At 37.6% G+C, this 12,066-nt stretch overlaps 1 protein-coding gene across 1 annotated transcript in view; it reads right to left on the bottom strand.

Annotated features, from left to right (window-relative positions):
- Nucleotides 1-11,630: 11,630 nt before the first annotated feature.
- The window catches only part of LOC110806057 (uncharacterized), a 30,568-nt gene continuing 30,132 nt past the window's right edge, over nucleotides 11,631-12,066 (bottom strand). Inside the window, exon 10 of the mRNA XM_056842158.1 lies at nucleotides 11,631-11,792. Coding sequence (XP_056698136.1) covers nucleotides 11,631-11,792 — 162 coding nt within the window. The remainder of the gene's footprint in view (nucleotides 11,793-12,066) is intronic.

The raw sequence follows: 12,066 nt of genomic DNA on the forward strand, positions 1-12,066 counted from the left end.
TAATGCAGCAATCCGTTCTCCATTTCCCACTCGTAGGTCGACTTCACCCTTGCTTAACTTTCTACTTCTTCTTAGTCCCTGTGGATTGGAACATAAGTGTGAGCCACAACCTGTATCTAATACCCAAGAAGTTGAATTAGCAAGTATACAGTCTATAACGAAAATACCTGAAGATGGAACGACTGTTCCGTTCTTCTGATCTTCCTTTAGCTTTGGACATTCTCTTTTGTAATGGCCTATTCCATCACAATAAAGACAGCTTGATGTGGACTTGTCCTGCTTTGATTTAGCATTTCCCTTGGACTTTCCACCTTTCTTGAACGGTCTCCTTCTAGCCTTGAGTAAATCTTTGGCTTCACAGTCCAGTATTATTTCAGCCTTTCTGACAAGGTGAACAAATTCTGCAACTGTTTCTTCTCTTGGTTCACTTAGGTATAGTTGCTTGAAGCGACCAAACCCACTGTGTAGTGAATTGAGCAAGATAGAGACTGCCATCCTTTCGCTTATTGGTGTTCCTAGTAGACTTAGGCGATCAAAGTATGAACGCATAAGATCCACATGGAACCTCAGTGGGACGCCTACCCTCTGTTTAGTGCGAAGGAGCTGAACATGTGTTTCTTGGACATCCATCCTATAACACCTGTTGGGAGAACTAACCTTTAGACCAGACATTGATTCAATCAACTCATGGACGTTCAAGTCCCTGTCCTCCGTGCTTCCACGACAGATATCCCTCAGATTCTTGATGAGCGTAAAAGGTTCATAGGCTACAAACCTTCTAGCCCAATCATCAGGGATATTGTTCAGCATGAGACTCATAACCTTTTTGAGATCCGCATCCCAGGCGTAAAATCTCTCAGGGGTCATGTCTCTGGCATAGTAGCTTGGCATGGGATGTGACAGTACATACTCAAGTCCATTGAGTTTGACTATTTCAACTAGCTTAGCTTCCCATTCAAGAAAATTTGCCAGGTTCGGCTTGACCATAAGCTCAGAACCTATGATGATGTTTTGATTGTTGTTTGCCATATTTAAAAACTACAATCGAAAAGAATAAACAAATAAATAACCATTCACAATTTCTCTTAATAAACTTAAATTCTAGCATACATGCATAATTCAATGTTTATTAAGCATTTTATTCAAGTTATGTGTTCCGGCAGGTGTGAATAAAATGATTCCAAGATCCTAAAATCATTGAAGAACTAAGCACAGTTTGTCGACTTAATCCTAAAACATCTTAGGTAAGCAAAAGCCTTTTGCTAATAGTCTAGAAACTATTCTTGGTTGATAGGTACGTCTAAGAACTTATTAGGTAAACCTATCGATTTTGCCACGACATAAAAGGACTCCTTACTTATATCGTTGAGTTTCACCAAAACTAACATGTACTCACAATTATTTGTGTACCTTGCCCCTTTAGGACCAATAAGTAACACCTCGCTGAGCGAAAACTATTACTAGATTGATGTAAAGGATATCCAAGCAAGTGTGCATTTTGGCATGGCACCTTTTAACTCAATTTTTAAGTTTGGAACTTAAGGCTCTTACTATGTTGGTTAGATTTTAAGTGAACTAAAATCCTTAATCATGCAACATAATCAAGCTTTTGATCTCATGCATTTTAAGACATATTTAAAAGCAATAAATAACTTAAAACATGCATAAGATAAATGTGATCTAGTATGGCCCGACTTCATCTTGAAGCTTTAACTTCAAAGTCCGTCTTGAAAATCTCCGTGGGAGGCACCATTTTCTTCAAATAGGATAAGCTATAATTAAAACTAATTACAACTATTTGATGGTACGCAGACCATATTTGAATTGAAAAACAACTTTGGTACTTTAGACCAATTACATTCAAATTAATGGTTCGCAGACCATATTTTCTATCCTATTTGGGCCATACTAGTCACTTCATAACCTGCAAAACAGTACATATACAATATATACCATTCACCCATTCATTATCATGAATGGCCCACATAGCTGGTTAGTAAAACACATTATGCATCACGTAAACATTTGCAGCAATTAATCAAGGGCACCAATAATCTACCAATTATTCAGTCCTTATTAATTCTAATCAAGTTGTTTTAACCTTAAGGATTTGTAGACCTAATCAAGAGTCTATGACTAAAAGGGCTCCCACTTAAACCAATAAATTCATATGCTTTACTAATTTTAAACATAAAAATGTATTTCTAGTCTAACCGGAAACATACAAATTTAATTAAAATTTAAAGCTCATATAAATTTATAATTGAATCCAAAAGTTTAATTTAATTTCAGTCGTATTTAAATTAATTCATGATTTTAATTTTAGTAAAATAATTAGAATAAATAAAATTTATTATAATTACAATATTCAAAATTAAAATCCAAGAAAATAATTTAAATTATTAATTTTAAAATTAATTAAAATTACGCAAACTGAAATTTTCAAATTAAAATTTCAAAACGATCTAATCGCAACGCAACAACCCCACGCAACGTACGCCCATGGGCCACACGCACACAGCCATCGCTGGCCATGTGCGCGCAGCCCATGCGCTGCGTCGCACGCTGCTGCTGCTTTCCTTCGCAAGGCCTCACGAGAGCTGGTGCTCGCTGCGCGCGCGCTAGCGCTCGATGCACGCGAGCCATCGCTCGCTGCGTTCGCTCGCCAGCGCTCGCTGCGTTCGCTCGCCAGCGCTCGCTGCATGCGAGCCAGCGCTCGCTGCGCGCGCTTGCCAGCGCTCGCTTTGTGCGAGCCAGCGCTCGCTGCGCGCGCTTGCGCGAGGCAGTGCGCGCTGTGGCGCAGCTCGCTTGCTGCCCACACGCGACTGCTGTGCCTTGCTTTCACCCTCGCCCATTCGTTCATTGCACACAGCCCACGACACAAGGCAGGGCTGCTGCCTTGTGCTCGTGCACCATGGCCTTGCTCATTGCATTCGTGCCGCATGGGCGACGAGCTCCCTTGCTCGTCGTCACATGCCCGCACTATACAACACCCTTTAAGGGTAACACGTAGCGTCCATTGCTTTGTGTGTGCAAGTTATATGAGCGAATCGCATAAAATTTAAAAAATTTATATTTAAAATTAATGACAAATTAATAAATAATATTAATTTCATAATTTTAGGGCGAAAAAATCGAAAATTTATTATTCAATTGATTTCCGATTAACATGGATTCAAGCCTAGGTCATAAAAATTTAAAATTTATCATAAATTTACAATTTTTATGGTGGTTTTTAATCATAGGTATCTAATTAAATTATAATTAATTATGAAAATCAAATTAATTCTAAATTATTCTAATTTTCAACAAATTAATCATAATTACAAATTAGATTGCATAATTAACAAGGCTAGGCATTCAAACTTGTTAAACATATACAGTAGGTCAATCAAAAATTCAAGATTTATCAACAAGAATCGCAAATATTTAATTTAACATCTTAAATTTACGAAATTTTGCATTCGAAAAAACTAAAACCTCCGAAAAGTCATAGTTAGGCTTCGAATTTGAGAATTCTGGGTTCGGCAGAAAAATACTTTTTTTGTCAAAATTTTAGAATGCCTTTTACATGCGGAATTGACACAAAAATCACTCGATTTGGATGAGTAACGAAGAAACTGCCAAAAAACAGCGTACGTATAATTAAATAAACGCAATTTGCAATTAATTAACAATTACGAAAATTAATCACCCCTTTTAATTCTTGCAAATTTGTAATATTTAACCATGTTCATGCAATTTAGATTATGAAAATAATAAGAGGCTCGTGATACCACTGTTAGGTTATGATACATATGACAATTCATAAATCATGCGGAAAAACCATTAAGCCAGGAAAACATATTATTTACACATAACCATTTAGCATAGTTTAGATGCATACTCTTTGTTGCGTGCCTTCCCTAGCTGCGCCCGAACCGAACAAGAACAAGTCTTTAGGACTCCAAGTGTCGTCCCTCTGTAGATAGCCCACAACACGTCCGGATCCGCCTTAAGATTGACCAACTAGAATCGCCCTTAAGGTACTATTATTTTCGGCACTTTATAGGCAAATGTATGACTGAATTTTGCTCTCAAAAACTCACTTTGAATACTTGAAAACCCTATGTAAATATGTGACCCTAGGCACCTATTTATAGAGTTATGGAAAAGGATTTGGAATCCTATTAGGATACTAATTTATTTAATTATAATCCTACTAGGACTCTAATTAAATAAACTAAATCATTTAGGATTAGATTTAATCATATGACAAATCCCGGTAGCTTTAGGATTCGAGTAGCACACAAACACACACGCACGCACAGCAGCCCACGAGGGGCGCTATGCGCGCGCGCGCGCAGCCCGCGAGCTCGCAGCCCACTGCCGCAAGCCCACACGCTGCCGCAGCCTTGGCGCGCGCTGGGCCTGCCTTGCGGTGGGCCTGGCGCAGCCTTGGCTGGTGCGTTTGTGGCGCGCTGGCTTGCTGGGCGATGGCCCGGCTTCGTGCTGGGCCTTCGTCTGGCATGCCTCGTCCGATGCTAATTCGTACGATACGCTTCCGATTAAATTCCCGGTTCCGGAATTCATTTCCGATACGAACAATATTTAATATTTCCGATTCCGGAATTAATTTCCGTTTCGAACAAATATTTAATATTTCCGTTTCCGGAATTATTTTCCGATTCCGATAATATTTCCGATTCTGACAATTTTTCCGTTTCCGGCAATATTTCCGATTCCGGCAATATTTCCATTTCCGATAATATTTTCCGATACGTACCATGTTTCCGTTTCCGGCAACATCTACGACTTGGATAATATTTATATTTCCGATACGATCCATATTTCCGTTTCCGGCAATATCATCGTTTCCGGAGTATTCATTTCTTGCCTGTGACGATCTCAGCTCCCACTGAAACCAAGATCCGTCGATTCCGAATATCCATAGATGGAGTATTTAATGCCATTAAATACTTGATCCGTTTACGTACTATTTGTGTGACCCTACGGGTTCAGTCAAGAGTAAGCTGTGGATTAATATCATTAATTCCACTTGAACTGAAGCGGCCTCTAGCTAGGCATTCAGCTCACTTGATCTCACTGAATTATTAACTTGTTAATTAATACTGAACCGCATTTATTAGACTTAACATTGAATGCATACTTGGACCAAGGGCATTATTTCCTTCAATTAAGTTATTAATGGTTATTTATTGCTAATTCTTTTCAAATGTAGTAATCAAATGACCGCATACATAACAACAATCAAATCATCGGAAATTCTGGATGTCGAGTTAAACTTGACTAACTTTCTTGAATGGGAAAGGAAACTTATCGAAGTTTTAAAAGTTAATGACACGCACTATGTCATTGAACAACCTTTTCCTAGCTATGATGCGCAGGGTATGACTCCTGAAAGGTACAGAAGTTGGGCACTTCACAAGTACCTTGTCACGGAGTTTATCCTAAAGTCTATTCCCTAAAATTGGAGAGGGAGGTTCATTACTTTTGAGCCTTATGCTCTCCTAAGTCGTCTTGGGGATAGGTGTCGTGCGAGGTTTCAACCCAAGTGCCAAACTGGTGACAAAAGGGTTGATGAATTGGCTAATTCAATGAGCGATCTCAAACTCATTACCCCACACAAGTCGTGCCTAGAGAACGAGCTTCTAGAGGTACAAAAGCGCATTTACTCAATCAAGATGGACAAAAACACACCAATTCGGTCTCATGTGAATAAGATGTCTGGATTATTTTTCACAATCGAGAGACTTGGTGGTTCCTTCAAAGAGTCGATAGATATTGCACTAGTGCTGAATTCTCTTCATAGGGATTATGAGGGGTTTAAGATGCACTATCTCTTTAATCAAAAAGTGTAACGCCCCGACTTCTAAACACCATTAATTAGGTTAATTATCTTTAATTAGCAGTGGAAACCCTAATTTAGTCGGAGCGTCACATGGCATATCTCCCTCGTGGGAAACACAAGGCGACATAACCTTTTTAAATTTACTGACTACTGTTGAGTAACAGTAAACATACTTAACTTCGAATAATTATAAATAAACTTTAATAACTATTCCTAACATTGATCAAAGATTGATATTAAAATCTAACTCAATACTTGAAATTAACTTAGTGTTTAATTAATACATCCATTATTACTAGTGAGACATAGTTATCATTACTAGACATCGATCGTAAATTTGATGGTTGCATCCTCACTCTAAGGCGTCCCATGATCTTCTTCGTACCTAAAACAAAAGCAACATCGTGAGCCGAGGCCCAGTAACATACTACCCTAACAGCGTAAACTCATTTCAATTCATTTTATTTACTTTGCAACCAGGGAGAATAGAATATAGTAAATCACTTTTATAAAAGCATTATAATAAAACATCATTTATAACTTGAAACTTTAATAGTTCTCATTATCATTCATAAAACATTCATTTTACTTGGTAACTGACAAGTTAGCCTTGCGGGACGTCTCCCACTTTGCGATAGTCCTCAAGGAGCACTCTCCCTTGTTGGGCATACGCCCGTACCTAAATAGTTTCTTTCCTTTTTTAGCTTGCGGTAACCCTCAAGGAGCACTCTCCCTTGTTGGGTGTCCCGCGGTACGGCGGTACGTGCACGACCTAGAAATAGTAACCCCACTAACTGTAAGAACCGGTTACACTTGTATTTATCATGTTTCGCGTCATATTAATAACTCATAAACATCATCTTATAAAATCATTCATAAACATATTTAAATATCATCATTCATAAAACACACTTCATAAATACATTTCATATCCCACAATGCAATAAAAACACATCATTATAAACATATTTTATAATCTCACATTTCATAAGGGGATTGTGGGTGTTAGCAATAGATGTTACCTCAACCGTAGTTTATACTTCCTGTTCGATGGGCCGTTCTCCCGAGCTCCAGAATTATTTATACTTGTAATATGAAAATATGTATAATTGAATTAATATTTTAGTTTAGAGACATAAGTGGTTTAAGTACCTCTTTTATTTGAAATGATAAATCTATCTCTATATAAAAAAGCCGAACAAGCAAACATATTTTGGCGTAATTTCTATACCCACTATACCCATTCCCTTAGATTATACTCCCTCCATTCCCTTTTGTTCTTCCCCTAAAGAATGTTGGGTGTGGTTTAAGAAAACTGAATCTTGGTTTGTATTGGGATATGAGTAATGATTGGGTGTAAGAATAATGATTGGGTGTAAGAAATTGAATAAAGTAAAGAGAGAGAAAGTATTTAATTAATAGGGAGAAAAGTAGATATTTTATTAAAGTAATGAAAGAAATCAGCAAAGAATTTCAGTCACATGGGGTATGGGACCCATCAGCTGTTACATGGACCAATCAGATTTAATCATACAATGACTCACGTTTTTTTTGGCTGGAAATTAAGCCCAAACAATTGATTTCAGTTTTCCCTCCAAATTTTCCCCCCAAATAAAAAAACAGGGGATTTTTAATTTCCCTCCAAATTTTTGAGGGGTTGACATAGTGAATTCCCTTTATAAATAGGGTCACTTTCCCCCCACAAAAGACCAAAATCTGACTTTTACCAAGTTCAATAAATACAAGCAAAACACCAAAATTTCTACCTCAATTCAGCATTAAATAGCAAAAAAACAGGGGACTTAATGGCTTCAGATCAAGAGGATGACGATTTCCTCGGATTTTCTGATGATGAAGGCGATGGCATTAACTCCGATTCTGACTCAGAGGTAGGTGATGATGCTGCTGACTTGGTACAAGCTTCTCAAAATACTGCTGCTGATTTTGGGGACATTGGGTTTAATGAAGATGTACCAAACAGCACTGAATATGTACAGCAAGTACCAGAAGTAGAAGGGGAAGGGCAGCAGCAAACTACCAACTTTCAAGAGGTACCATTTCTTTTTGATTTGAACTTTCCACCACCATCAGAAAATGCATCACCAATTCATCATCAAACAGCAACACCCAGAACAGATCATCATAAGCCTAGGACTCCTAGAATAAATAATGAATTGAGGCTTGAAATTTTGGTGTACCTGCTGAATAGAAAAATTCCAGATTCAGAAACTCTTTTGTTTGGGACAATAAGGGATGCAGCCATAGAATTTGATTACAACAGAAAAACCATAGGGTCAATATGGGACAAAGCAAAGAAGCAGAAGGCAGCAATGAATTCATATGTGGTGGAAAGTAAGTATCACAAGTGTGGCAGGAAAAAGGTTCAAGTCACATATGACTCTATTGCACAAATAGCCATGGGGGACAGAACATGCATTGTAGATCTTGCAAGAATGCTCAATTTGGGACCAACAACAGTATGGAGGCTCATCAAGAGGAAAATTATTAAGCCACACTCAAGTCCCTTGCATCCAGGCATTTCAGATGCATGCAAAATGGCAAGGATGAGGTGGGTACTCAGACTAATAATGGATTACACTATACCACAAATACCAACATATTACAGCATGTATGACTTCATTCATATTGATGAGAAGTGGTTTTATTTGACTCAAAAAAACCAGAGAGTTTATATTGCAAACAATGAACCCTATCCACATAGAAGTGCAAGTTCAAGAACCAAGATACCAAAATTCATGTTCATGGCAGCAGTAGCCAGACCAAGGTGGGGTGAAAATGGGAATTGTGAATTTGATGGTAAAATAGGCATATTTCCATTCACAAATGCAGTTGCAGCCAAGAGGACATCAAAAAACAGAGTAAAGGGGACCATTGAAACAAAGCCAGTGAAGTCTGTGAATCAAATTGAAACAAGGGCAATGATGATCAACATGCTAATTCCAGCAATCAAGGCAAAGTGGCCACCACATGAAGGGGAAAAGGTCATCTATATCATTCAAGATAATGCAAAGGCACATATATTGCAAAATGATCCTGAATGGCAACTACACTACAAACAAGATGGGTTCACTTTTGTGTTGACTCAACAGCCAGCAAACAGTCCAGATTGCAACATCTTGGACTTGGGATTTTTCAGGTCAATACAATCACTTATGCACAAGAAAATGCCTAAAACCGTGGAGGACTTAAGTGGAGCAGTGTATGATTCTTTTAATGAGTTGCATCCTAAGACATTGTCTAATGTGTGGATGACATTACAGTTTGTTTCTAATGAGATTCTAAAACACAAAGGCAACAATGATTACCAACTTCCGCACAACAAGAAGAAGATTTTAGAAGATGAAGGCAGACTGCCAGAGCAAGTCAAGGCACCTATATGGGCAGTTAATGAATGCATGCAACTCTATGATGAATGGAAAGCAAACCAGTGAAGCAAGGTGAAAACAATTAGATAACTTTTTGTGTTTTGGGGACATGTTTTTAAATTGACAAGTAAAACCAATGTGTCACTTTTGTAAGCTTAAATGCAAGCATAACATGTAGGCAAAACATTTTGTAAGCATATCTTTTGGAAGCATCAATGAATGAATCTCATGTTTAAGTTTAGTAAAGTTTTTTTCCATCATTCTTATTCACATCAATGTAGAGTAATCAAGGCAAGGCAATAAACATCAAATGAGTACATAACAAGAACAAGGCAGCATTGGCAGAAAAAGAACAAGGCACAAGAGGTAAGGCAGCATTGGCAACACTATAAACAAGGCAGCATTGGGTTATTAAGAACAAGGCAGCATTTGCAATATCACAACTCTAAACACATCGGCTTCAAAATGGAAATAAATAATAATATCACATCATTTTCAGATGGAAATTATTCCCATTTTGAAACCGATGCGTCAAAAGATGTAATTTTGACAAAAACAATCAATTCATCATTGATAACACATGGAATATGCCTCACATAAACAAAGAATCATAATTATCTCAGAATGTCCCCAAAAATCATTGAATCAAACCCTTTCCAATTAAACTTAGCTCCTGAAAAACATCATGGATGCTAATGGTGCATGAGTTTGATTGAAAAACATAGGGTTTGACACTCATAAAATGAAGACTCATCACAGATCACAAGGCATAAGTACACAACTTTAACACATCACATCTCTAAACACATCGGCATCCAAATGGAAAGAATGCATATCACATCATTTTCAGATGGAAATTCTTCCCAATTGGATGCCGATGTGCCAAAAGATGTAATGGACAAGGAAACAAGAACAAAGCAGCAAAAACAAGGAAGCAATGAACAAGGCAACATCATTGAATCTCAGTTAAGTTGTTTTACATCATTGACAGATTTGTTTCTAAATGATTTACAACCTCACCACCAATTCACCAAAGGGGATACTAGATCAATCAATGATGTGACATGATCTGTATTCCCTTTGGTAATTGGTGGTGAAGGACATGTTTAGAATCAAATATCTCAGGTTATCAACACATACATCACAGAATATCAACACTAACATCATTGAATATCAGAAACACATTATACATGTTTTGCAAGACATGAATTGCCTCTCCTGTCAAACATGACATAAGATCTCAGAATGTCCCCAAGCATCATTGACACAAACCCTATCCCCTAACACTTAGCTCCGGAAGAGCATCAATGATGCTAATGGTGCACAAGTGTTATTGGAACATTGGGTTTGAGTCTCAGCAAATGAAAGACTCATCACAGATCAAGCATAACAATAACAATCAACAATGCATCAGATCACCATGAACTGATCAAAACATAGGGTTTGAACCTCATCAAATGAAAGACTCATCACAGACCTCCACTGATTCATGGGACATGAAACATTAAACAGATCATTAACATGTAGGGTTTCATTTCTCAGACATATTGACACACATCATTGATCAAGTAGTTTCAATACTATCATATCTTTAACATTCTTCTGCCGAACGGAATGATTGATATTCACATTCCATTGTGTGAAATGACATTCACTCCGTTCGACAAAAGAAGTTAAAGGACAATTATCAAAACAAAGATCTCAGAATATCAACAATCACATCATTGAAGATCACAAACCTCCTAATATTGATCTCAGAATGTCCCCAAGCATCATTGAAACAACTCCAAACCACAAACACTTAGCGCCCGAGAAATATCATTACTGATACTAATGGCAGCACGAGCATTTGTGGTTAGTAAGACTTGTTCCTCAGCAATAAAAAGACTCATCATCGATCACAATAAATAAAGGGACATTACTGTATCCTAAAGGGACATGCTTGGACATTAAGCATTCAACACCAGGCCACACTGAGAGGACTGAAATAACTCAAACCCTATCCCCAAATTATATTCATTTCATGCCTTTACTAATCCAAAACATAGTTATACTGATCAAATCTCATACTCACCAAAGCATCATATTTATCATACACAAAACATACCATAAAACAGGGGACATTAAGCCATCAAATCATGTTCATCACACAGACAACATTCCACAAAATTTCATAACCATATGGAAACACCATCATCCAATCATCATTATCAATATCAATATCATAACATCATTATCTAACATCAACATCCATACAACTAATCACAACATCATCATCCAAACAACAACACCCCTGGCCAACAACAGATCACAGTTGTTGGCATCCACCTTATGACTCCACAGCTAGCCAGCATTCAATAAAATGAAAAAAGGGAGAAAGGAGACAGACTTATCTAAGCATCATCAGATGCTGAAGCCGATTTTTTGGTTATTCCTCCTTTCTTTGAGGAGGGATAACCAGATGAAAGTTGTCCTGGAGACCCAACAGCATCACCATTATCATTTTCACACTCTCCAACATACACCAGATCAAATGAATCAGACCCACTTGGTTCCTTGCAATCAATAGGGGACAAACAACGTGATTAGTGCCATCATAAAATAACAGGGGACCATGAATTAAAATCAGATTTAATCAAACAACTCAAAATAAAGTTCCAAATAATTTCAGATCACCATGGTTACCACATGCAATGAGATAAATGAGAGCAAATCACACAATAATTCCATTAAAATCCAACTAATTTTCCGAATACATCCAGATCCCATTTTTACCCAAAAAATGTCAAATAATATCCCAAATACATCCAGATCCCATTTTTAACCACA

Source organism: Spinacia oleracea, chromosome 4, assembly GCF_020520425.1.
Source record: "Spinacia oleracea cultivar Varoflay chromosome 4, BTI_SOV_V1, whole genome shotgun sequence".
NCBI classification, from domain to species: domain Eukaryota; kingdom Viridiplantae; phylum Streptophyta; class Magnoliopsida; order Caryophyllales; family Amaranthaceae; genus Spinacia; species Spinacia oleracea.